This window comes from Strix aluco, chromosome 26 (assembly GCF_031877795.1).
Source record: "Strix aluco isolate bStrAlu1 chromosome 26, bStrAlu1.hap1, whole genome shotgun sequence".
Lineage (NCBI taxonomy): Eukaryota > Metazoa > Chordata > Aves > Strigiformes > Strigidae > Strix > Strix aluco.
Window position 1 is genome coordinate 2,996,437 of NC_133956.1, and position 25,311 is coordinate 3,021,747.

The following is a 25,311-nucleotide window of genomic DNA, read 5'->3' on the forward strand; positions in this document are numbered from 1 at the left end:
GAGGCATCTGGAGGGACCCCTGGGATTTTGGGGGGTATGGAAATAGGGGGGTGGGTTCCGGGATGTGGCTATTACTGGGGGGAAGGCCCTGGCCTGGTGGTGTCTCCTCGGTCCCCTAACAAAGCCCCCAGCCCCTGGGACGCGTGTGGGGGTCCCACACCCTGCGGTGGGGGGGGAGGTGGGACCAGGAGGCCGTCAGTCCAAAGAACACGGCAAATCCCTGTTAGCCAGGGACTGGGAGAACTGGGAGGCACTGGGAGGACCCTGCAGCGTGAGGGTGGGGTGCGCTGGAAGCAATGGGACACTGCGGGGACGCTGGGGTGGGGGCACTGGGAGCACTGGGAGGACACTGGGAATACGGGGGGAGCCCGGCAGGGGGCGCTGGGGCGCGGCGGCCGCTCCTCCGGTCCGCCAGGGGGCGCCGCAGCGGGGCAAGGGCGCTCGGACCGCCCCTCTCGCTGCCGCTCAGCCGTAAAGCGCGACGTGGGTGTCGCGCCGGCGGTCGCGCTTGACGGCAGGCAGCGTCGTGAAAGGCCCGTGAAGGACGGCGGCCGGTCCGTGAGGCGCGGCCGGCCTTGGGGAGGGGTGTCGGTGTGGTGACAGTGTCCGTGTGGCGACGAGCGCGGAGCCATGCCGTTCTGGGACCTGCAGCGCCAGCTGGGCATCGATGTGGACAGGTTCATGCTGCGGCAGAGCATGCCGCAGCCCTACGGCAAGGCCGCGGCCTGTCACGCCTTCGAGCGGGAGTGGGTGGAGTGTGGGCACGGCCTGGGCCAGACCCGCGCCCGCCGCGAGTGCCAGCCCGAGTACGAGGATTTCATGGAGTGCATGCACCGCAACAAGCTGGTGAGCGCCGCCGGCCGGGGCTGCAGGGGGCTCTGGGGGGTGCAGGGGGACACTGGGGCACCAGGGCGGGGCTGGGAACACCTGAGGCGCTGAGCCAGGCTGGGGAGAGGGTGCTGAGGGTGCAGGCCAAGCTCTTGAGAAGGTGTGAGGACTCCATCCCGGGGTGGGGAGGGTGATTCGGGGTGGGGAGCGCTGCCGGGAGTGTTCCTGGTCATTAGGCTGGCAGCAGACAGGCAGCGTGTGTGAGCTGCCTGGCCCTGCAGCAGCTCCTTCCCCGAGGGGTGGTGTGGGCTGCGGTAGCAGCAGGGCTCTGTCCTCCGCAGGCCCTTCCTTCCTCCCTGCCTGCATAGTTCTTCTCCTCCCCAGCAGCAGCTACATCCTCAGCTGCAGCAGCGATGGCATAAAACACCTCCCAATGCGAAAAAAACCAATTATCACTCGTAGTAAAATGTGTTGCAACAGCCTGAAAGGCCCAAAGTCTTTGGCAGGAGGCTCAAACCTGCGTGAGGAGCCTGAGGGCAGGGTTAGTGTGGGTGCCACATGCACATGGCTTCTGGGGGGCTGCCAGGACCCGCACTAGGGCCCACCTAAGTGCTTCCCTGACTGCTGCGACCCTGTTGTGTGTCTGCCCCAACCCTCTCGTGTGCGCTTTGCCAGGCTGCGCGGCTGAGAACCATCCTGGAGCAGAGGGAGAAGTTGATCAAGGAAGGGAAGTACACACCGCCCGACTACCACAAGGGTAAAGAGGAGTCACGGCCTTGAGTCACAGGGGACGTGGCTGTTGGTCACCTGTAGAGTCGTTGACGTGGAATTCCTCTGGGAAGAAAACCCGCGGCACAACCAAGTTACGCTGTAGTGGTGGGGTGGGGTCTGCATGGGGACTCTGCTGAAGGGGAATGACCCCACATCGGGCATCACTTGGGCTAGTAAATGTCCCCTTAAGAACAGCGTTTGGCTTTGTCTTGTTTTTCTTTTTGAATAAAGCATGGCTCGAGGGGCGCTCTCTGTAGCAGTGCTGCCAGGGGAGCTTTTGAGACACCCAGAACATATCAGCGGTGCTGGGGATGTGCTCTTGAGGAGGTCAAATGCTCCAGGAGCCAGAGCCACGGGCCATCGCGAGTTCTCCCTTTGTGCTGGCAGCTTGTCCCTCCCGCTGACCTGCAGACAGGCCTCTCAGGCAGCAGTCACTGCTGGAAACGAGAGGAATAATTTTAAACTGAAAGAGTTTAAAAAGCAATCCAAGCTTGTCCTGCAGAGCTTCATCTTACAGCCAGCACACGGGACTGGTGTGTGCTGGGCCGTTCCCAGTCGCTCTCCAGCTGGTGGTAGCGATGTATGAGGTGAAAACTTGGTTAAACCAACACATTTCCTCCTGGATTCAGAGCAGTAGCAGGTGGATTCGGTTTCTCTCCTGCCCTTTCAGTGTGTCAGAGGCAGATCTCCTCGCCGGGGGCTTTGCTTTGAAATCCTGTGTGTCAGCGGGATCCATTGAGCGCTGGGCCCTGCTGACGGCGGCTGGCGGGCGGCCCTGGGCGGTTTGTCCCTCGGCGCCAGGCCCTGGCAGTGGGTATTTTGCCCCCGTTCCCTCCAAATCCAGCACGGTTTTGTAACAGCATTAGAGCAGGTGAGTACCTGGAAATAGAGAGGGGACAGCTCTGTCCTTTAATCCATGTTTTTAATACCGGTGATTGTGGGTTTAATGCTTAATCTTTGATGCAGGTGGAGCCTCTGAGTTTCCTGATCCTCGCAAATCCCCACGCTGGGATGAGAAACGCTGACCCGAGCGCGGTGTAACCTCCGGCAGGCAGAGACAGCCGGTGCCCCGCGCCGAGGGGCCGCGCGGGGCTGTCACAGATGCAGGTCTCAAACTCCACCAGCGCCTTTGTCCGTGGAGCAGCAGCACTTCAGACACACGGCTCTGTGTTTGTCTCCAGCTGAGAAGAGGTGTCCTCTCTCGAGGGCCGAAGGTGGCTGTGGCAGAGCTCCTCTGTCTCCAAACATCTTGTGAATGATTAACCGGGTGGGGGAGAACGGCCGCTTTGATGAGTGGTCTGTGTTTAGATAGCGCGCGCCTGAAATTTGAGGGTTTGAGGTTAAAGTATCACCTAACGTGGACGGTGACAGGAGCGAAACCCCAAACTTTCCCATCTGGGACCCTTCCCCTGCCTGCAGAGAGGGAACCGCTGCTGCTTTGAGCTCCCCGGGGCTTGGACCCCGCCGTGGGCGCACGGGGAAAAGTCTTGCAGAGCCCTGACTCCGTGCATGGACCCTGGGAGAGCTACGCCTCAGATGTGAGGTGCCACAGCTGGGTGCTGTGTTTTTAGGGCACTCTGCCCTGTCCTTGCACCATTCTGGGGTACCTGGAGCGCTGGAAGAAACACTTCCCTGGGTTTCACTCCAGTTCCACGCGGGCAGTGGCAGTGATGGTCTCGTAGGTGCCATCCCAGCGGGGTTTGGCCTTTTTAGCGTTTCTGCTGCTCCTCATCTTGCTTCTCTCCTGCAGCTCCCTCTGAACTGGCCTCTCCGAGCGCCTCCGGGAGGTTTCTCCCTTCCCCCAGACCCAGATGGATCGATTACCTCGGCCCAGATGGGTTCCCTGCGCACGGGCTGATTCACGGCTGCCGTCATCCCGGCGTGTGGGATGGAGCCACGTTTCTCCCTGGCAGGGGCAGGCGCTGGGGGAGGGCGACATCGGAGAGCCCCGAAATCTGGGTCTGGATCCGATGAAGCCCCAGGGCTGCCGGAGACGGAGAGCTGCTCTCCCTGCATGTAACGGGCTGATAATCCTCAGGGATTTTGTTTGGCGCTTTCAAATATGAAAACTCTTTGGTGGCGATTAGTTTCAGCAGAGGAAAACTTGCGTAACGATGCCAACGCTCAGGTGGATTACGGCGTTTTGGTTATAAAAGCAGGCGAGGGGGAGCTCCCCGGGCAGCAGTGGAGGGAAACACCAGAAAGATGCGACAGCAGCACAAAGAAACGGGCAGAAACGTGAAGGGTTTCAGGTGAAAGCGCCCTGGGAGGCTCCTGGCACGAAGGCTGTGGGCTCTGCGGGGCGGGGGGGGGGCGCTGGCAGAGCCGCCAGAACTAATAAATGATGAACAGAGAGAAAACTGCGCCTGGGGATAGAAATTGAACGGTGCCGCGTGAGCCATTGACCGCCGAGTGGTTTTTTCAGCAGCGCAGAGCCATCCGGGGGGGCTCTGGGGAGAAGGAGAGGGCGGAGGGGCCGGGGCTGCGGGGACACAGGGACCAACAGCGCAGCTCCAGAAGGCGCTGAACTGTGCTGGTGCAACGGGGAGCCCCTGCACCCCGGAGGCTGATCCCCCCCAAGCTGGACCACGCCGTGGGCGCACGGGGAAAAGGCTCGCAGAGCCCTGACTCCATGCATGGACCCTGGGAGAGCTACGCCTCGGATGTGAGGTGCCACAGCTGGGTGCTGTGTTTTTAGGGCGCTCTGCCCTGTCCTTGCACCATTCTGGGGTACCTGGAGCGCTGGAAGAAACACTTCCCTGGGTATCAGCCCCGGGGTTCCAACCAAAGATGGAAATTTGGGGAGCGGGGCCAGCCGGCAGGTCCAATCTGCAGTGGCTCATTAATTATCTTCCTCTTTCCCGAGAGGTGTATGAGGGGACGTGGAGGCGGCTTTGGGGAGGCAGCAGGTTCCCAGGGCTGATATTTGGCCCCACGAACGACTCTTCTGGTGGCAGCTTGACTGCGACGTTTGTTAGCTCGGCGGCGTTGCAAACCCCTCGCGGGCAGGCGGCGAAGGCTGGCAGCACCCGGGAATTGCTGGTTTGCAAAAAAGAAAAAAAAAAAAGGCTGTGAAAGGGAAGGGTTGCTTTTCCAGGGAGAAAGGGGCGGGGGGGAGGAAAAAGGGCTCAGCAAAAAAACCCGGCAAGTTGCTGGTGTGTTGAGAGTGACTCATCTCATCGAGCTGTCCAGATGTCGGAGGAAATATTGAAATGTATCTAAACACTTCTGGCTCCCGAGTGGCTCTTTAGAGCCATCCAAAATCTAATTGCTCTGGCGATAGATGTTAACGCAGCCAAGGGCAAGCGGTGAAATAGGAGGGACTGGGAGAAGCGGGTCTATTTGTTGTAGTTAAAAGCTCTATTAGAAATTTCGGCCCATAAGGAAAATAACCAAAGACTTGATGAAAATGATCAAATTCATGGAGAGATAAAAAAAAGCACCTCCCAGCTCTGGCGGGAGGAGACCGTGGCCGAGGCTCTGGCCGAGCAGCAGCGATCGAAAATGAGTCTGATCATCCAGACCAAGTTCCCCTGGGCAAAAGGGATTTGGAGCATCCTCAGCTCCTGAATGTAGTTCACCACAACGCCCCGAACAAGATTAATTTCCAGCCTGTAGTGGAGCCAAATTTATATTTTCCCGTTTGCTTTTTTTGTCATTTTTTTGGCGCGGGGCGAAGCCACGTCCCGGCTGGGTGGGAGGTCTCCACCGGGCAGGAGCTGGCGAGGGCAGTTCCCGCGTTGCTCCCCGACTGCTTTCCCAGCAGCTTTCCTCCCCCCAGCTCCCCCGTTCCCATTTTCCTGTGACCCTCAGGCGCCCAGGAGTGGGAACTGGGGTGCAGGGAGCGCGTGAGCCCCCACCTCCTGCAGCTCCCGCAGCCCCGGATGTGCCGGGAGCCTCCAGCAGCATCTGCAGCTCCTCTCTGCCTGGGAAAAGGGGAATAAACAACTCTCAGGAGATGAATAATTTATCAAAAGTCGAGGGAAAAGGCAGGTTTCATCTGCGGGCTTGGGCAAAGGTTTTAATGAGGAAGAGGGGAGAGATCCTGGGGCAAAACCACGTGCCGACCGATTTGCACCGGTGGAGACGCCTCCCTGTGCCCCCGCGGGCGCCGAGTGGGACCCCGAGGTCTTGGCACCCTCCTCGGGTGGGTGCCTTCAGGGCCCCGGCGGGGAGGGGGATCCCCATGGCCCTGCTGCACAACACAGGAACGGGGAGATGAAATGATTTAGGGAGGAGCCCCCCGCCCACCTCCCCGCTTCCTCCTGAAATAACGATTCCCCGTCCCCACGTAGGCAAAACCGCGCACGATCTTAACCCAGATTCGCAGCACAAATAATCCAGCGCCGCCGGGCGCTGCGAGGGATTTCTGGAAAGGCGTTTCGGGTGTGAAATCCACGCAGGCTGGAACAGGCACCGTCTCCCGGCCGCCCTCGCTCCTCCGGGGATCAGCACGGCTCCGAGGGCACCGCGAGGGAGGAGGCCGGAGCGCGGCTGGTGGCACCGAGGACGGGGTGACGAAGGGACACGTCACCCTGCAGCCGGCACCAGGGCATGCGGTGAACCGTGTGCTTTGTGCCCCAAGGGCGAGCGGAGCCCGGCCGCGACGGGTGTGTGTGCCAGGGGCCGGGCTGGCCGCGGCCGCACTGGCGGGGCCGTCAGCCGGGGGCCTCCGCGCATCCCAAAGAGGCGGCTGAGCCACCCAACCCGTCCGGGAGCTTTGGGAACGGCGTGAGCAGCGTCTGGCTCTTGGGGCGCTTTCCTCCTCCCAACGCGTCTGAGGTTGCCGGCTCCGGCGGGACGAGCTCTCTGTGCTCCCCCCAAATGGATTTTGGGGTTCCTGGGGATGCCGGGACCCACAGTTCCCACTTGAGCACAGTGGCTGTTTGTATCCATCAGTGTCCAGCGTGGACACAACCACCCGCTCAAGGGAGGGAAGAGAAAGCGGTGCCGGGGCAGTGGGGCTGGCGGTGAGGCTGGGGCTGGCCCACGAGAGCGCCATTTCCCACAACGGCCTTTATTCTGCCTGCAGTGCCCCAGCACCAGCGTTATTGGGGGGCCCGGGGAGCTCGTGCCCTCGTTACCAGCCGGTGCTTGTGTCTGTGAGGCCTCACGCCGCATCCGTGGGCTCGATCCATCCCAGGCGGGTTTTGGCCGAGCGCTTCCTCCTGCGCGGCTCGTCCCCATCCCCGGCTCCGGTCAGGCAGGGCTGCGGGGTGACACGTGCTCCCTCCCAGCCACGTCCCAAGCGTCCAGGAGCCGAGTGTCACCACACCACACCCCATGCCGTGTCCTCTGCCGCGTCCCACCCTCTCACTGGAGGTACTCGGAAAACAACTGCTGGGAAGCCCAGGGACGTGTGGTGGTTGGGATGAGATCTGCAAACTGGTGCTGGAGAGATGCCCGCGAGGCAAGCGGCTGCGCCGAGACCCTGGCGGGACCGGGGAGACGACGGGCTTGGCCTGGCCATGTGGGCCGCCGTGGGAGCCGCCGTGCTGGCCCGAGGCTGGGGCCCGACGCCGCCGCTGCTGCTCGCTGGGTCCCGCCGTCGGTGCGGGGCGGTTGGATTTGCCGTCAGCCGGAGCGGTTTATCCTGCTTCAGTCCTGCCGAGCCGCTGGGGCTGTCGTGCGGCTCCGCCACCCCTTCGGGCTGGTGCTGGTGTCCCTGCCCGCCCCACGGCTGGTGCCGGCGCTGATTCGGCGGGGGCCGGGATGTCTCCGTGCCCCCCAGGTGAGGCCCTGGGCAGCTCACGGCTTCCCCAGCGCAGCCCTGTGGCCCTTTCCACGCCTCATGTCCTCCCCTCCGCGCCCCACTCATGTCCTGTCCCCCCCCACCCCGGCTCTGTGCTGGCCCCAATCTATGGGGGCTCTAATTACCCTGGGGGGATCCAGAGGATGGGGGGGAAGGAGGTGCCCCGGGGGGGTTGTGTGGGGAGCTGCTGGGTGGTTTGAGGGGACCCCCCCCTGTGCAATGGGTGGCTGTGCAGGCTGGGGGGTGCAGGGTGGGGTAGGGACAGCCCCGGGGTGGAGGGGGGCTACAGGCATCGGGGTGCCCTGGGGAGCGCAGGGGTGGGTTGGGGGGCGCAGGGTGAGGCGAGGGGGGGGGCGGGTTGGGCTGGCGCAGGGGCGGGCACCGGGGCCGGTCCCCGGAGCTGCGTGGGGCGGGAGGCGGCCGGGACCCCCCCGCTGCTCCGGGCCGCCCCGGTGGGCAGGGCCGGGCCGGGCCGGGGGAGGCGCCGCGGCGGCGGGAGCGCACGGCGGGGCCGGGACCGGGAGCGGCTGCGGGACCGGGAGCGCGGCGTCCTGCCCGCACCGAGCCGCCGGGACCGGGGCCGGAGCATCGCCGGGGGGGGGGTGAGCGGAACCGGGGCTGCGGGTTTGGGGGGATGCGCACCGGGGAGGGACCGGGGAAGGGCGGCGGATGGAGCGGGGCTGGGCCGGGGCTGGAGCGGGGGCTGGAGCGGGAGCGGCAGGAGGCGGCGATGGAGCGGGGCTGGAAAGGCGGCGGGTGGCGATGGGGATGGAGCGGGGAGGGGGGGCAGCGGCCCCCAGGGCTGCGGGCACCGGAGGGCGCCGGCCGGGGGAGGGCAGGACCCGGGGAGGGGGGGGCAGGACCAGCCTCGTGTGCCCCCGCAGTGCCGTGCCCGCACCCCGCTGCCTCCCGCACCTGCTGCCCCCCCTGCCCGCACCCCAAACCCGGGCTGCAGCCCCCGCAGCCCCCGGCCCTGCCTCGCCCTGGGCACCGAGCCCCCTCCCTCCCCTCGCCCACCCGCAGCCCCCCCCCCCCAGCCCGCGGGTCCCCCAAAACCAGGGCGAGGGCTGAGCCCCTCGGTGCGGGTGTCGGGGCTGCCGGGGAGACGCGGTTTTGGGCCGCGATTCATTTTTTGCAGCTTTTCAATGGGGGGTGAATGACTCATGGAATCCTTTCTCCCTTTCTTTCAATGTTTTTTTGGGTCTCTTTGTTCCTGTTTTGCTGATTAAATGATGATAATAAGGAAAGGCTCCGCGCGATGGAGGCGGCTCCTCTGCCGCGGCACATCGGTTGTAGGAGTCTCAGTCATTTCATGTGCATTTTTCCTGGTCGAGCTAGAGGACACAATGAGAATTATTTTAAATATGTCTCATGCAAGGTGCTTATTTGCCCAGCGTGTGTACGCGGCACAGCTCCCTCCCCGTGCGCTACAGAAAGCCCTACCATTTTCCCCTACCACAATTAATAGGATTTTTAAAGCTGTTTCCACTCTGAGAGGGGGAAAAACTGCTGGTACAAAGGGCAGTGCCGATCTGATGGCTTCTTCTTGTACCGAGCACAAAGAAATCGAACCCAAAAGGTTGGACTTTGTTTTGTGGGAGTGAGCCGGTGCCGGGGATGCCAGTGTGGGCTTTGCTGGTGGAGCGGTGGCCGTGCCACTGTCTCCCTCCCCAGGAGCCCCAGCCATCAGACCAGCAAAGGGGAAACTGAGGCAGCGTTTAGGAGCTCCAGGAGGGCTGATTCACCTGCCCAAGAGGGTGCTTGGGCACAGGCGAGAGGGCAGAGTCATCCGCGGCGGGACAGTCCTTTCTCCATCACCCCCAGCACCCGTGGCAAGGAGGGACCCGCGGCCGGTGGCCTGGCGTCACGCGCTCTTTGCTCCTTCTGCAGGCTGCTGCCCGCGGGGACGTCCTGCCTGCCCTCCTGCCCGTCCTCCTGCCCGTCCTCCTGCCCGCGCCGTGGGCCATGTCGTCCTCCGACGAGGAGACCCTCAGTGAGCGGTCGTGCCGGAGCGAGCGGTCATGCCGGAGCGAGCGCTCCTACCGCAGCGAGCGCTCGGGCAGCCTCTCCCCCTGCCCCCCTGGGGACACCTTGCCCTGGAATTTACCCCTCCACGAGCAGAGGAAGCGGAAGAGCCAGGACTCGGTGCTGGACCCGGCCGAGAGGGCTGTCGTCAGGGTGGCAGGTAAGGCAGCGCCCTGTTGTGCAGCGGGTCCCCCCCTAAGGAGGGGCAGACAGGACTCCCCCGCGGTGGCTGAGATGGTCTCGGGGTCACCCCCGTCCCCTGCTGCTCCCCAGGGAGCCTGGGGGTGGGTGGGATGGGGAGGGGAGGGCTGGAGGTGGCTTTTGGTGGCTGAGGACCAGGGTGGCGGTTCGGCTCTGTGATGGCTTTGTCCTGGCTCGCCGCGGGTTGTTCCTACCCTCAGCTCGGGTTAAGGGATGACCTGTCACCTCCAACGCTGGCTGGGTGACATTAAAATGCCTAATTAAGGACTAAATGGCTCCTTGGTGGAACAATGCCCTTGGCCAGGCTCCGGGGAGGAATTTGCCCTGGGAGGTTTGTGCTTCCCACCCGGCTCCAGGGCTGCTCCCATCGGCAGCCCCATCGCTGTGGACACTGGGACACCCCGGTGTCCCCGCGCTGCTGCGTGGTGGAGGGGACACCGCACCAGGTGTCCCCTCGCTGGCTGCTGTCACACCCCGGGGGGAGGGACAGGGATGGGAAGGAGAAACAAAGACAGGGATGGACCCACTGTGGCTGATGGCTCCTTCTCCAAGTGCTGGCTGGTGGGGACCCCACTCTGGGGCTGCTGGGGATGGAGGATGGAGGAGCTTTGCTCAAGGTGGTGGCCCCGGGTGCTGGAGTCAGGATTTGCTTCTTCACCGGGGACAAACAGCTGCTGGGGGCTTTGACCCATGGCTGTGGGGGTCTGGGCCCTTCTCCCCACACCCCGGGGCCTTTGATCGGCTCCTGCCGCAGCAAACGGGGATTCAGGGCCGTGCCCAGGGGCCCCCGCCAAGCCCTGACCGGGCTGTTCCCGGCTGTCCCAAGAAGGGAACCGCGGCTTTCATTTCTCTGGCGGAGGGAACACGAGGGTGGCGAGTTCCAGAGGTGCCCGCTCTGCCCTGCCAGCCCCTGCCAGCCCCCACTAGCCCCTAGCAGATGGGCAAATCAGCCCCAGCACTGGGCTCTGCGCCATCTGGGGACTCAGACTGGGAGCACTGGGAAGCAGGGGGAGCTGGGTCCCCACGTGTTTGCAGCACCCAGCACATGGGCAGGTCTCACTGGGGGATGCTGGCTGCCTGCCCTCGCTGCCTGCCCTCCCTGCCTGCCCTCCCTGCCTGCCCTCCCTGCCTGCCCAGCGCGGGCACAGCGGGGTGCATGTGGCTCCGGCCGTGCCGCGGTGCCGCTCGGGCGGGTTGTGCCGTCCCAGCTCGCGGGCATCTTGGGGCAGGAAGAACCAGTTGATTCAAATGATGGTTCTTGAAAACACGCTGTCTGGGGCTGGGGGAAGCAAACGCGCCGGGTGCGGCCGGCTCTGCCCCGATCACCAGCACTGCCGAGGCTGCGAGACGCTTGGGCTTACCGGGACCCCAGTGCTGCTCATGGAGCAGCTCTGCCCCGAAAGTCCCATCCTGCTGGGTGCTGAGCGCCCTCCCGTGCCCCGGGGCTGGACCCTGCCGAGGCACAGCCATTTCCCCAGTTGCGTTTCTCCCCGCCTGCCCGGGATGCCGAGCACTTGTCGTCATGCTGGCTGGATCCAGCCCATGATTAAAGGCAGGGGGATGTCACAAAATCTGGTCTCATGCAGATTCCCCATTAAAAATAACTCGTGAGGTGCAGCGAGACAGCGCTGAGCCGGGAAGAAAGAGTTTGGAGACAGTTTTGTGTCATCAGGTTTGAAAATGAGCTGAAATATTGATTCAGATCCTTGCATTATTCAGCGGGACTGTCTGCAGCGCGCCGGCCGCCCCGGTGCCTGTCCCTGCCGCGGGTTTGGGGACCGGGCTGGGTTGGGGACCGGGGACGGCGACTGCTGGAATGTGCCCCAGTGGGTGCTGGGGAGGGGGACAGGGCTCAGCAGCTTGGAACCCCCGAGAAGGGGCACTGGGGACCCAGCCCAGTGGCAGGGACGGAGTCTGGGCATCATGTGGGGCCGGGGAGCCCTGGTCTGTGCCTGGCCGTGGACCTTGCGGAGGTGGTGCAGGAGCATGAGCACCTCGGTGGTTTTGGGGTGACCCAGGGAGCTGGGGTGCTCTTCCTCCTCACTGTCCATGGGGTCCGATGGTCTCTGCATCCCTCCTGGCCAAGGAAAGGAGGATGCGGCCATGCCCAGGGAGGGGATGCGCCAGCAAGGACCTTGTGGGAACGGTGCCGGGGGGCTGGAACATGCTGCCCCCCCCCTGCGCTGTCTGTGTCTGCATTTTCAGTGTCCCCCGGTGCTGGGCCGGGTCCCCAGGCAGCTCCTGGAGCCGTTCCCTGCTGGCATCTCCCTGGGAGGTGGCGGCAGGGGGGAGGCAGAGGAGGAGTGGGACGAGGAGGGGTCAGAGTCCGGCCCTTGGCCCCACGTCCCTCTGTTTCGCTCCAGCCGCTTGGCAGAGGCTGAGGGAGGTGGCTGGGACACACACACACACTCACACACGCTGCTTTTGGAAGAAAAGGCTCTTTCATCCTAAACCTGTTTGTATTTGATCCTGCCAGGGGGTCGTGGTCTGCTGGGGTGACACTGGGGTGACACTGGGGTGATGCTGGGGTGGGTGATGGGGCAGGAGGGGCCGGGGTGGGGGGGCCACAAGGGTGCGAGGGGTGAGGAGGCAACAGAGGCGTCGCGGGGGCTTGGCGAGGGCGGCGTGAAAAGGCTCCTGGGAGCCCTTTGTCACTCGGGAGCGTCACCAGAGCTGCGGGCACAGGCCGCCCTGGCTGGGCCGAGGGGGACGTGCTCCATCCTCGGGGCCGTGGGAACAAACCCCCTCACTCTGCGCTGCCTCGGGAGCAGAATCGCGCCCGCGCGTTGGGCCAGGGCAGTTTTTGAGCCGCTCTCCCCATGGCCAAGGAGGAATTACTCGGTGCCAACTGGCCAGTGCAGATTTCCCCGTTCCCTGGGGAACGTGGTTTTTGGGTCAGACAGAGGAGCCGCGGCCCCCCCGGGGATGCGTTGCCGCCCGAGGACGGACGGACGGACAGACGGACGCCTCGGCACAAAGGCAGCCGCACCACGAGGCCACGGCGGCCGCCCGGGTTTAAACCCTCCTCCCCACGGAGGCGCTGCCGGGGATGCAGCCGGGCACCGTGCGATGTTAATTACTTCTCCTAATTAAGGCACCGTGGTGAAGGGGAGATGCTTCCCAAGCTGGGGTGAAGGGGGTGATTTGTGTAACCCCCCCCCCAGGCCGGGGGCTGCGGGAGGAGGAGGAGGATGGTGATGGTGGGTCATGCTGGTGGCCCCTCGCCGTTCGCTGGGGGGATGTGGGGTGCAGCCCCCCCCCCCCCCCCCCAGGGTGCCGCCGGGAGGTTTGGGGGCCCCTGGGTGATAGTGGGGAGACCCACGATGTTTGCGCTGAGCGGGATGGGGCTTTTCTCGTTGCCATGGTTACCCAGCTGGCGGAGCCTGGCCCTCCGGTTGCCATGGAAACGGCGCAGCCAGGGTGAAAAAGCAACATTTTGCCTTGGCCAAAAAAGGCCGGGATTTGCCCCAGCGGGTGGGGGGGGGGTAGGGCTGCCCGGGTGGGGGGGGGGGGCGCTGGGTCCCGCCTTGCCTCGTGGTGAGGGGGTGCCCTGGGGGCTGGGGGGGGGTGTTGGGGGGACTGGGGTGTCCCCTGGCCTGGGGGGGCCACCCAGTGCCCCCATCATGGCTGTTTCTGTGGGAGGTTTCGCTCTGCCGTGTCCAGAGTCACCGCGAGGGCTGAGGTTTGGGGGGGCTGAGTGCGGATATGGGGGTGCCCGGCTCTGCACCCCATCCCCCTTTGCCCCTGGCCCTACTCTGCCCCTCTGTGGGGTCTTCCCGCTCCCTCCAACCCCCCCCAGGTGATGCTGAGGTCCCCCCCATTCCCTCCCAGCCACCCCAAACGGTGCCGGGGGGCCTGGCTCGCTCTGTGCACCCCCTGCACCCCCTGCACCCCCCATTTCCGTCCTGCTGGGAGGCTGCAGGGACCAGAGAGGTGGCACCCGGGGACAGACCCCGACCTGGGAGCCCCCGCCTGGCTCCAGCCGGGGTCACGGCCCCGGGGGGCCCCCTCTCACCCCCCCCAACCCCCCCCCCACGGCTGCTCTTGTGCTGGTGGCAGATTTGGGGTGCGGGGCCCCAGTATTTGGTGTCGGTGTCTGAAGCGGCCGCTCGCCCGGGTGACCTCGGGCACAGGGCAGGAGCGGGACCCCCCGTCCTGGGGAGCCGCGGGGCGGGGGGCAGCTGAGGTGCTCCCCAGCCTGGGTGCACTGGAATGTGCTGGGGTGCACTGGGATGCGCTGGGATTCACTGGGATGTGCTGGGATGCACTGGGATGTACTGGGATGCAGTGCTCTGGTCTCACTGGGGTGCACTGGGATGCACTGGGATGTAGCACTCTGGTCTCACTGGGATGCACTGGGATGTAGTGCTCTGGTTTTACTGGGATGCACTGGGATGCACTGGGATGCAGTGCTCTGGTCTCACTGGGATGCACTGGGACACACTGGGATGTAGCACTCTCACTGGAATGCACTGGGATGTAGTGCTCTGTTTTTTCTGGGATGCACTGGGACGCACTAGGATGTAGTGCTCTGGTCTCACTGGGACGCACTGGGATGCGCTGGGATGTAGTGCTCTGGTTTTACTGGGATGCACTGGGATGTAGCGCTCTGGTCTCACTGGGATGCACTGGGATGCAGTGCCCTGGTCTCACTGGGACACCCTGGGGGGCACTGGGATGCACTGGGGGGTGGTGCTAGGTGCAGCGCTGCCTCTGGTGTCACCTCCCGCTGGCTGTCAATCAATCACCTCCCGCTGGCCCCGCCCCTCCCGCCCGGGGCTGCCCCGCGCCGCCGCCAGGGGTCGCGGCGAGGCCGGGGCGGGTGCCCGGGGGCGTGGCCGGTGCCGGGAGGGGGCGGGTCGGTCAGCGAGGGGCGGGGCCAGGAGGGGGCGTGTCCGCCGCGGGGGGGCGGGGCCGGCGGGCGGCGGCGCGGGCGGAAGCGCTGTGGGCCCAGACCGGCCCTGGCCGCCGCGCCGGCAGCTGCCCCAGGCCGCCGGCACAAAGGCCGCCATGGCCGGGTACGTGCCGGGGCTGCTCCCGGCCAACCGCAGCCAGGAGAAGGAGTTCGTCCAGGCCTACGAGGACGTGCTGGAGCGCTACAAAGGTACCGCCGGGCCGGCGGGGCCCGCTGTGGGGCCTGGAGCGCGGCGGGGCCGCCCGCGGGGTGGGCTGAGGGGGGGGGCTGAGCCGGCGCCGTCCCTGTGCCCGCGGTTGGGGCGCGGGGGGGGCTCCGGTGGGGTGTCCTCGTGCGCCCCGCTTGGGTCGGTGTCAGCATCCCCGGGGGAGCTCGGCGGCTCTGCGTGAGGTGCCTGAGGGACAAGTGTCCCCCTGTGTGGGGTCCCCGGGCTCCGAGTGTCCCTGGGGTCCCTCTGCGTGGGGTCCCCGGGGCCGGAGTGTCCCTGGTGTCTCCTGTGTGCGGTGCCCAAGGGGACACTGTGCCTGTGTGGGGTGCTGGGGCTCGGAGTGTCCCCGTGTCTTAACTGCGTGGGGTGCCCGAGGGATGAGTGGCCCTGCTGTCCCCTGTGTGGGCTGCCCGGGGGCTCAGCATCCCTGCGTGGGGGTCCTGGGGTCCCTCTGTTCCCTCCGTGCGCACCCTGGGGTCCCTGTGCCCCCCACATGGGTTACCTGCCATCCCAGCACCCCACCTTGCTGCTCAGAGCACCACAACCTCCATCATTCCTGTGCCCTTACCCCGGGCTGGCGGAAGGTACGTGGGGACCCACCGGCCCCCATCCCTGCTCCGGCTGCCCCGGTGTCCCCGTAACCCCCCGTGGGGCCGGGCTCCCTCTCCACAGCCACAGCCGGGCAGGGACGAAGGGTCGATGCTCTCTCAAGGCCGCCGTGTTGGCGGCTGTGCCGGTGTCGGTACCGGCAGTGAGTGTGCAGTTTTGATGTCAGTGGCTCATCTCCGGGAGTTGCGTTCGTTTCCATTCTTATTATTTTTTTTTTTTCCTCCTTGCTGCAGAGATAGACTTGTCTTGGAGCCCAGATTTCAGCCCCACAGGGCTCCTAGCGCTCTGTTTTGTAAGTTTAGCAGCCAAGTCTCTTTTAAAATGCAGTGGCCGAGTCGAGAGGAGCCAGGCGCTCGCGGCGCCTGTTTCCTTTTCCTTTCTGCCTGCAGAGAAAGGGGAATAATGGATTCCCCGGCTCCCCGATTCAGGGGGTGCCACTCAAACCTCCCAGAGGTGGGAGAAACGCGCAGCCTCGCTCCGCTTTCATAGGGAGCCGGGAATAAAAGCTTCTTCGGGTGCCTTGGAAAGGCGCGGGATAACGTGACTCGGGCTCGTCCAAGTACTTGACAAACTTTTATTAATAAAAAGCCCCTTTGATGTAGTTGGGTTCAGCGTGGAGACGCGGAGGAAACGGTGTGGCGGGTGCCAGCGGCTGGCATGGAAAGAGCTGTCGTTTGCATTGGTTTTGCTTTGTTCCAAAAAAGAAATTGAAATTACAGTGCCTGTCCGTGCTGGTCCAGCTGCAGCTGCACCGGCCGGCGGTGCTGGGCTGGGCCCCCCCCTTGCCCACCCCACACTCCTGCTGTCGGTGCCTTTGCTGAGCAGCCGGGTTCCCCCCGGAAAGGGGAGAGTTTTTGGGTAATGCCTCATTTCTAGACCGGGTTACTGTAGAAAGCTGGTAGCTGCTTGGAAATACCCTGCTGGGTGTTGTTTGATCTTGTTTGTGGTGTCTGTTTGGTGCAGGGGAAATGAGTGTTTATGCTCTATAAAAGCTTTGCTTTGCCTTTGACCCTTTCCCAGCTCCTCGCCCCTCCCGGGACGTACCACCCTGCGCTGTGAGGACTGGCTGGGAGCCTCCAGTTTGGGTTGTTGGGCTCTGAGCTGGTGGACGTGTTGCCTCTTCCCTGCTTTCCCCCATCGCAGCTCCTGTAAATGGTTTGGTTTTTCCTGTCCGGAACAAGTTTTCCACTAGCTCATCCCCTCCCCCTCTTAATCCTGCAAAAATGGAGAGTTTTCACTGAAATGTGACTGCTGGGGGCTAAGCCACCTGGGGACATCCGTGGGGTTGGTGGCCACCCTGTACCCAGGACCCGACGCTGCTGGCACCGGCTTGTGCCATCGGAGGGCAAGGAGGACGCTTGGCGCCGCCGAAGCTGGGATTGCAAATGCCTCTCTGCATTTCTATGAGACAGCTCCACTCTATTTTTAATAGAAAATAGCCTCAAAAAAATCAATCGTAGCAGCGGGGCCTCCGTCGTCAAGCAAGCCAGGACAGGTCTGGAGGCAGAGAGGTTGGCGGTATGGGAAGGGTCCCAGAGCCGGTGTGGTGAGCTGCGAATCCTGCTGTTCTCCGACGAGCAGGGGTTAACCAGCCGGCAGATCCCCGTGATTTCTTTCTTTATAAAAACACCCACCTTAGGCAGAGGAGAGCTGCCTGCGCGGAGGGGCCGGGGTGTCGGGTAGGTGTGCTGCATCGCTGCAGCGCTGGTGCTTGCCGGGATGCTCCCCCCTCCGCTCCCAGGCGTGCTGGAGGAGGAGGTTTGCATCAGCGCCGGGAGCTGGCGTGGGTGCTGCGGGGGCACCCGTCCCTGCTGCCGGTGGACCCGGGATTGGGTGCTGCGTGATGATCCCGAGGGGGTTGGTAGAGCAAGGGGATGGGGCTCAAGGAGGAGGTTTGGGGGGTGTAGGTGCTTGGAGCGTGGCGGAGCTGCCCTGATCGTGGCTTCCTTTGGTTGGTACATCCTTGGGGGGCACAGCACCTCCAGCACCAAGGCCGTCCCCAGCCTGGCCCAGTTGAAAGCCAGTTTCCCAGGGCTGCGCCGGGGAGGGACGGCGTGGGGCAGCTTCCAGCCCCCTCTTGCCTCATCGCTGGATTGTGGTGCCGTGGCACATGCCAGGACGTGCAGCGCTGCTGCTGCCGCGGGTGCCGGTGAGAATGACGGCAGCAGTGCGGGGGGTGATGGCGAAGCTTTTGGGGACCCCTCTGGGTGCTGGCACCATGGCAGAGCTGCCAGTCAGAGGGGTCTGGGCAGGAAGGGAAGGGTACACGGCACGCTGAGTGGGGCTGGGCAGCGGAGGGCTGCTCTCTATTCCCATGGCGTGTACCTCCCGTTATCTTTTGGGGGGCTGCTGACACTCGCTGTCCCCTTGGGAAAGCAGGACCCAGCACGTGGCTTTGTGAGGGCGCAGGCAGCGCGAAGGTGCAGGCAGCACAAGGGTGCAGGCAGCGCTGCTGGGCTCCACTCAGAGCACAGGTCATGCTTTGCCTGTGCAGAGCGCTGTAAACATTAACTAATCGATCTCGGTGAAATCCTGGCTTTTAGATAGTTAACCCTTTCTGTGATTGGGGGTGGAAACCTGGAGCTGCGGTGTCTGAGAAGCATTTTCTCACGCCTGGTGTGGTCTCGGCCTGCGCCGTGATGGCTGGCACGTGGCCTGGCTTGTTTGAACTGGGACAGCACGGGGTAGCTTGTCACCTTGTCCACCTCACCTAAGTCGGCCTTCCCAGGGACTGGAGAAGCAGAAGAGCTGTGGGACCCTCGTATAAAAGATGTGGAGCACGTTGGACCCCTCCTCGAGGGACTGGAGCCTTCCTGGTGGTGGGCAGCAGTCCTGGCCATGCCTATCTGTAGAGAAAACTCCTTTTTTCCTCTTGTCTTCTACTGTAAGAAATACAACTAGAGGTGTCTGGACCCTGGCGCTGGGGTCTCAGGGCTCGAAGATCTGTTGCCGCGGGTGCCCGGTTGCTGCAGCCGAGTGGCTGTGCCCCGCTGCCGCCCAGATTTCATCCTGCGAGGATGACCGTTGTTCCTGGGCGGTGCTGAGCGTGCTGCACGAGGCTTCTGCGGGCTGCAGGAGTGCTGACGGGACTGGCGGCGTGGCAGTGACTCCTCGCCGGGCAGAGGAAGCCCTTCTTCCTCTTCATCGCCCGGGAGGAGGGGTGGCCGAGAGCCACTGGAGCGGAGAGTCCCTGGCTCTGGGAGGCTGGGCTGGAAGCCATCAGGCTTTCCATCATCAGGCTGATTTTTGTGGGATTTGTGTGGGAGTCACTGATTTCCCTGGTACAGGGGGGGACACCAGAGATCAAGGGGGTCTCAAGAAGGTGGCAGGAGCTTTGAGCTGCCACTGGGGACCTGAGCGCGTGGTGGAAGCTGCTGTTTTGCTCGTGTTTGTTTTGGCCAACAGGGAAATGAAGTTGGTGGTTTTTCAGGTGAGAGGATCCACCCCGCCTCGCCCGGCTGGCTTTCTGCTGCCTTCACAGTGGAGTCATCACCATCCCAAGTACCTGAGGGTGCCTCCTGGGCTGGGCTCACCTTGCCGAGAGGCACATGCCTCCCCCCCCCCCCCCCCCATCCCGCCGGCATCCCCGGTCACAAAATCGGCGATTGGCATCGTCGTCCTGGCGCTCTGCTAATGAACCAGCACCGTGGCTGAGCCCAACTCAGGTCCTGGGGCTGTCAGCTGCTGCTCTGCATTTCTGTGTGAGAAAAGCCCCCGGGGGGGCTGGGGGGTGGTGGGTGCCCGTGCAAGGTGGCCACAACCGCGGTACCTCCCTGGCACTGGCACCAGGACGTGGCCCGACTCCCGCCGGTGTACGGTGCCGTGCCGGAAAGCTTTGATCTCGTTTCAGTGGCCAGTTCGCTGCCGAGCGTTTGGAAAGGGCTCGCGCTGTTCTCTCGCTCTTCTCGGCACTGCCTGCACACGTTCTCATCAGAGCCTTTTCCTTCCCGGCTCATTCTTCGGGGCGAGACCGGAGTCTTTGACCTCCGTCTGCTGGTTTCTGGCCAATCTCCTTTCCAGGCTTGTCTTGCTTGTGTCAGCTAAGTTTAGACTGCTCTGGACATACTGTGGCTGATGCCAGTGGCAAGAAACCTCCCAGAGGGAAGTAGAAAAAGAGGGTTTATTTAAATTTAAAGTGTCTTAACACCGTTGTTTGAATACCAAGGTGATAAGTCCTTTTATATGCACCCAAAACAGATAAATGCAGACTGTGGAAGTAGCAGGGCGCTTCAGTTTCCAGTTTCTCCTGTCTTGGTGCAGGGAGAAGCCACACCGGAGCTGGCGGTGGGTGTGAAGAAGCTGCTTCACGCTGGGGCTGCCTGAATAAAGCTCCAGCTCTCCTGCACGAAGGGGCTGTGAGCCCAGCCGGTTCCTGCACGGAGCAGTGTTTCGCTGCTGGCTGGAGCGTGAGGACCGGGACAGGCGTGGGAGAGTGGGGAGGATGCACCGAGCGATGGGGCTCTGCTTGGCCAGGGAAGCCCTGGAAGGGCCCACACTCCCCCTGAGCTCAAATCCAGCCCTTCCCCGCTCCTCTCTGCGGCTCGGCCGTTCCCAGGGCGTTGCTGCCTGGGGAAGCTCTGTGCTGTGGACTGATCCTGGCAACGCCAGCTGAGTTTTCCAAGGCAGATGAGGCAATCGCTGCCCGTGGGGCGAGGCGGTGCAGCGGTGGGTGTTGATGGCACACCTGGGATGGGGATGGTAGCCGGCCATGGTGGGAGTCCTAATTTCTGGGGCTGGTGGTGGCCGTCAGCCACGACGTGCCTCCCTGCCCGGCACAGTGGTGCAGAGCCAGTCTCCGTGGGCAGGACCTACAAACCGGCTCCTCTCTGCACCCCGACTGGTTGCTCACGCCTTTCCCAGTCTGCGGGTGGGGTGGGAACCAGCAGAGCTGCTGCTGGGTGGTGGTGGGAGAGCAGGGGGTGGAGGCAGGTGCCGGTCTCCCTGGCACAGGAAGGAGAGTGGCTTCCTGGTGGCTTTTGCCTGTGGGTGCTGGCCTTGCTGACAGCGGGGTCCCCTGCCTGCGCAGCTCCTGTCCTGCATCCCAAGCGACTGGGCTTGCAGCATCCCTGCTGGATGCTGACCTCAAGCTCCCCCTTTTCCTTCCAGACGCTCTTTCTCGAGGCTTGTTGGAAGCTCCAGATTTAACATCTCGGCACTGCCGTTCTCTGGGGGCTTGGGCCCACTGCGGGGTTTGGGAGTGTTCAAACAGCCTCCAGCTCGCAGAGGGAAACCGCCGAGGAGGTCCCCTGCACGGCACTGCTTGTAAAGCGCAGAAGGTGCTTGTGTTAATAAGCCGGGAAGTTTCATTTCCAAGCTTGTGTCGTGGGTTTTTGTGCGTCTGAATGGATCCCACCCAGCTTGGGAGCCGGGGAGGAGGATCCTCCAGCGTCAGCCTCCCTGAGGAGGAGATGTGCGGTGGGGCTGGGAGGCTGGGTGATCAGATTTGGTGTATGTCTGGCTGCGGACATGGTAAAACGAGTCCTTGGATGTGATCTGAGATGTGTGCCCTGCCTCTGGGTCAGATAAGCCCAGCAATTCCTGGAAAGGGAGGCGGGGGGGGGATGTTGGGCAAGATGGTTTGGGAGATTTGGGGTGAGAAGCGGGATGCTGATCCTGGCAGGAGGGCTGGCAGGATGCACTGGGGCTCCCTTTGCCCTGTCGGAGCAGGCTCTGACAGTGCTGATGGGAGCCCGGGTCCGTTGGTACTGGCAGTGGTGGGACAAGTTGGTCTGCAACGAGTGTCTTGTGCTTGTGCCTGGTCCCTGCGCCGTGGCCTCGCTGCACTGGGAGCGTCCCTCTGTGCCCCCCCCCCCCCCCGCCCCACGCGTTTATCAGCAGTCTGGGCCAGTGAGTTCTGGGTGCTGCGAGGACACAATCATGTTTGTTGTTTCCCTGTGTGTGATATGCTGCATTTCCATTTTTCATTTCCTGTTGGACCCTGTTTCCCTCCGGTGAGTCCAAGCCTGCCGGCATGGACTGCGGTGCCGGCGCTCACAGCAGCCGCCTGCTCTCCTCTGCTCAGACCGAGTATTTTTTACCAACACCAGGGAAGCTTTGCCTGTCTCCCACGGGTGATGGGTGCTGTTGTGCACCTCTACAGCGCCTGCATGGGTCTTATCCTCTCCCAGCCTCTGCTGTTGCCCACATTGAGCTTTGCTGGGACCCTTGTCCCCTTCCTCGAGCTCTGCTGGGACCCCTGCCCAGGTCGAGGGCAGAGGTCCTGGCATGGTTGGGGCCAGAGCCAGCCCTGCCCTGTCCTGCTCCCAGTCCCTTCCTCTGCCCTTGCTGGCTCCCAGCTGCTGCCCCGCTCCTGTGCAGCCATGGAGCTGTGCCTCGGTCCCGGTGGGATGTTTGTGCTGACTTCTGGTTGTGTCAAATAAGGGTATAACTTCTGTCTTGGCTTTTATTTATCACTGTTCAGGTCCATTGTGGCCTTTCAGAAGTGCTTTTGCCAGCAACTTATTTTTTCCCTGCAGGAAACTGTATACAAGGGCTCCCGTGGTAGTGAGATTCGTGTTGACCTTGGGCAGTTTTGCTACAAGAGCCGTCCTGGTAAAACTATCCAGTGGGAGCGACTCCTTTCCGTGCGGAGCAGGGCCAGGCCGTCTCCCCAGCCGGGCAGTCCCACACTGCGCATGCTGCCAGCAGCTGCCCCACCAGCTAATTAGCATGAATTAGCAGCCCCTGCACCACCTCCCTGGTTCCAACACCATTCAGTTGATCTGAGGATCGCTCGGAGTGATGCTGGGGACAGCTGCTGTGGTTGTGGCCATCGCTGTGTCCCCGCTGGGGGCTCACTGGAGCGGTGATGGTGCAGCCGTGCCGGTGAGGCTCTCCTAAAATAAATGCATCCTCCACCCCAGGCTTGCTCCCACCGCTGCCAGGGGTCACACGTCTGTGCCCTGGCTCTGCCAACATCCTTGGCACGGTGTGACCAGCCTCTGCCCTGCTGCTGGCGATGGTGGGGAAGGGCAGCGTTGTCCCCTGCCATCCCCCCGACTTGTGTGTGCACATCGGGGAGCAAAACCTCCCCCTGTGGGGCACTGCCCCGGAGCGAGCGTGGCTGGGACAGCCGTGGCGCAGGAGGTTTTATTGCAGGCGGCTCCAGACGCTGCACGTGGAGATATTTCATCCTCGCCGGCTGTTTGGGATGTTTCTCGTTCTTGCTGCAGAGGGCAGTTGCCGGGCTGGGAGATGCTGGGATTCCTCGGCCAGCCGGGTACGTGGTGGCCGTCCCGGGAGCTGGGGGCTCCCCCCGACTCCCCCTGGCCCCGGTGTGATCGAGCCAGCTGGAGTGATCCTCCCTGCGCTGGGAATTCCTGGCGTTCCCGGCGGGGAGAGGGAGCCGGGATGCTTGTGGATGGGGTCTGGCGGCGTCAGACCTTCTTCCCCTTAACTGCCTCAGGAGGGGAGGAGGGAAACGCCCTTCTCCCCATCTCTGTGGAGTTTGGGGGGGCCTGGCGAGTGTCAGGCTGCCTTCCCACCCCCCTGACCTGCTTTGGTGTTGGGGAACGGGGCAGGAGGGGAGGCACCGAACCCCCTGCAAGTCCGGGGTTACCCCTGTCACCCTGCAGGTACAAAGCCATGGTGGGTGCTGAGGGGAGAGCTGGCGTGCTGGGGGGTCAGGGCTTGCCCGGGGCCCTTGTGTCTCCCTCTTGCTGTTGTAATTTCAGAGCAGTTGCCATGTCCAAGAGCTGTCCCGGCAGTGCCTGGTCTCTCCCCTTTGCTGGGAAGGGGAGGATGGAGATAAATGAAACGGAGCTGCTGGCGGTGCTGTCCGCTCCCCCGCGCTGGGCTCTGCCCTTTCTGCCCGCACAAGGCCGGCTCCTGGCACGGGGGCGACGGAGGGGACGAAGATGGTGTCCCCATGTCCCTTCCATGGGGCTGTTCCTCCATTCCTTCTCCCAGCCCCTTTGTCAGCAAGAAGCAGGGTTTTTTTGTTTTGTTTTGTTTTTTTTCTTTAGAGGAAAATTCCATTGTGCTATTTTTAGTGGTGACAACTTGGCTTCTCGCAACAACTTTATTCTGCTGCCGGCTCTGCCGGCAGGCGCGGGGGGGATGTCTGCGGGAGCGGCCCCGCGATGCCGGAGCTGCAGCCGGGCTGCTCATCAATCCTCAACAGACGCCGGCACAACCACGTGGCCGCTCACCGGTGATGGGCTCGGCTCCCTCTCACCGGGATGAACGGATGCCCCCCACTCCCCCTCCCCGGCTGCCGCGCACCCACGCGTCCCCCCGGCGCTTGGGCAGCTCCTTTCCGTGGCAGCGGGTGCTCTGGGTGTCACCTCCACCCCACCCAAGCCCGACGTGGGGTGAGCAGAGGGCCCTGGCGTAATTGGAGCGTGGGGGGCTGTAGAGGGGGCAGAGGCACCTCGCCACCTGCCCCCCTTTCCCCCCTCGGAGCTCCCAGAGTGATTTTGGCTCCCCAGTTCCCAGGCAGACAGCTGTCCGGGGCACAAGCAGCAACTGGCCCGCGGGGTTTGCTCTGCTCACGAAGGAAAACGATACCCCCCGGTGCGCGTCTGTCCCCAGAGCGATGTCCGTCTGTCTGCAGGGTGGCTTGGATGAGCAGATCGGTTTTATTAACATTTTTGTGGCTAACATGGGGCACTGCCATGGGATGCTGCTTGCTTTGGGACGGGGTGGATCTGCTCCCCCAGCATGTGGCGAAGGAGCTGGCGATTTATGTGCCTGTGGTCCCTGTGGACAAGGGGAATCTTCTCGCCCTGCTGAGACACGGGGAGCTGCCGTCCCTGGTTTCTGGGGGGGCAGTTTGGCTCCTGCAGCACATCCCCGCTCTGGTTCCTCTCCTCGCCCTCCGGCAAAGCTCAGATGTCGTGTGGCTGTGCCAGGATGGCTCTGCCGGGAGGTGCTGGCTGTGCCGAAGCCCAGGCAGGCAGATCCTGCACCGTGCGGTGGGTCTTGCTTGATCTGCCGAGATCTTCCTGGAGAGGCAGGGAGGTGATACAGGGAGAGCGTGATCTGCCTCCGTGACAAGCACATTTCAACACTGTTGATGATATTATTTGATTTTTAACAGAAGTCTGAGGATGTGCCCGGTGGACTCCAGTCCTGCCAAAGGGCAGCAATGAGCGGGGCGGGCGCTCAGATCCCCTTGGATCACGCTGGGCTGGTTCCTGCTGCCAAAAATTCCTTTAAAACCAGTAAATCTCCTTTTCAGCTTTGTAAGTGCCTTACTGCCAGTGTGGAGCTGAGCACGTGGTGAGCAGGGGGGGCAAAGGCAGGAGGGACCCAGCCCCCACCTGCTCCTGGGTCTCACCTGGCCCTTTTTTCCAAAATTTTATGGTGCTTTTCTGGTGGCTTCTCCCAGGCTGGTGGCCTGGTGTCTGTCACCATAGTGGCTTTTCCCATGAGGATGGGGACCCAGTGCTCTGCCTGCTGACTGTGGGGTTTTTTTTCCCCATCTTCAGCCTGTCGGTCTTAAATCCTGTTGGCTTTTTTCCTTCCCCTCCCAATTCCCTCAAACGTGCTCCTTGCTGGAATTATCCCCAGGACATACAATCCCTGAAACCTCCGGCGTGGAGGGGGGGGATAAGGGATGCCGAGAGCCCTGATGGTGTGGGGTACTTGCTGTTAGAGCTGGGCTCATTTGCAAAAAGGGGGGTGGCCTCAGCTATGGGAGGTTTTTATGTGCTTCATCAAATAAGGAAACGCGAGGGCCGAGCCGCAGCTGGGCTCGCTGGTGGTCAAAGGGCAACTGTGGTGGGGCCAGTGGGGCTGAGGAGCCGGTGACAGCGGCTGGGGCTTGTGGGTGCCCTGATGCCACCCAGCTGAGGAGCGGGGTGGACTCGGCTGGAGAATGAACTTGGAGAAGTACAAGAAGTTCCTAGATGGACTCGGCACCCTGAAAGGTATTTTTCACCCTCCGCGGTGTGGATGTGCAGCGGGGAAGGAGGCTGAGGCGCCCCGGCGTCGCCTCCTCCCAGGGCTCCAGCAGAGTCCGACCATCTGCCATCGATTGCTGATCGAGGCAAATCGAGT

The 25,311-nt window shown here is 63.3% G+C and overlaps 2 protein-coding genes across 16 annotated transcripts in view; both read left to right on the forward strand.

Moving 5' to 3' along the window:
- Positions 1-510: 510 nt before the first annotated feature.
- On the forward strand, positions 511-1,793 carry NDUFS5 (NADH:ubiquinone oxidoreductase subunit S5). Its single transcript, XM_074850944.1, has 2 exons — positions 511-846; positions 1,504-1,793. The coding sequence occupies exons 1-2, from the start codon at positions 631-633 to the stop codon at positions 1,606-1,608; spliced, it is 321 nt and encodes a 106-aa protein (XP_074707045.1). The 5' UTR covers positions 511-630; the 3' UTR covers positions 1,609-1,793.
- Positions 1,794-9,301: 7,508 nt separating this feature from the next.
- Positions 9,302-25,311, forward strand: part of MACF1 (microtubule actin crosslinking factor 1) — a 145,701-nt gene continuing 129,691 nt past the window's right edge. For 14 of the 15 annotated variants that reach the window (XM_074807249.1, XM_074807257.1, XM_074807252.1 and 11 more), the window contains exon 1: positions 9,302-9,536. In XM_074807249.1, the coding sequence (XP_074663350.1) occupies positions 9,317-9,536 (220 nt within the window). In that variant the 5' untranslated portion in view covers positions 9,302-9,316. Of the gene's footprint in view, positions 9,537-14,517; positions 14,682-25,311 lie in introns of those variants that run through there. The other variant, XM_074807259.1, reaches the window with a different exon arrangement.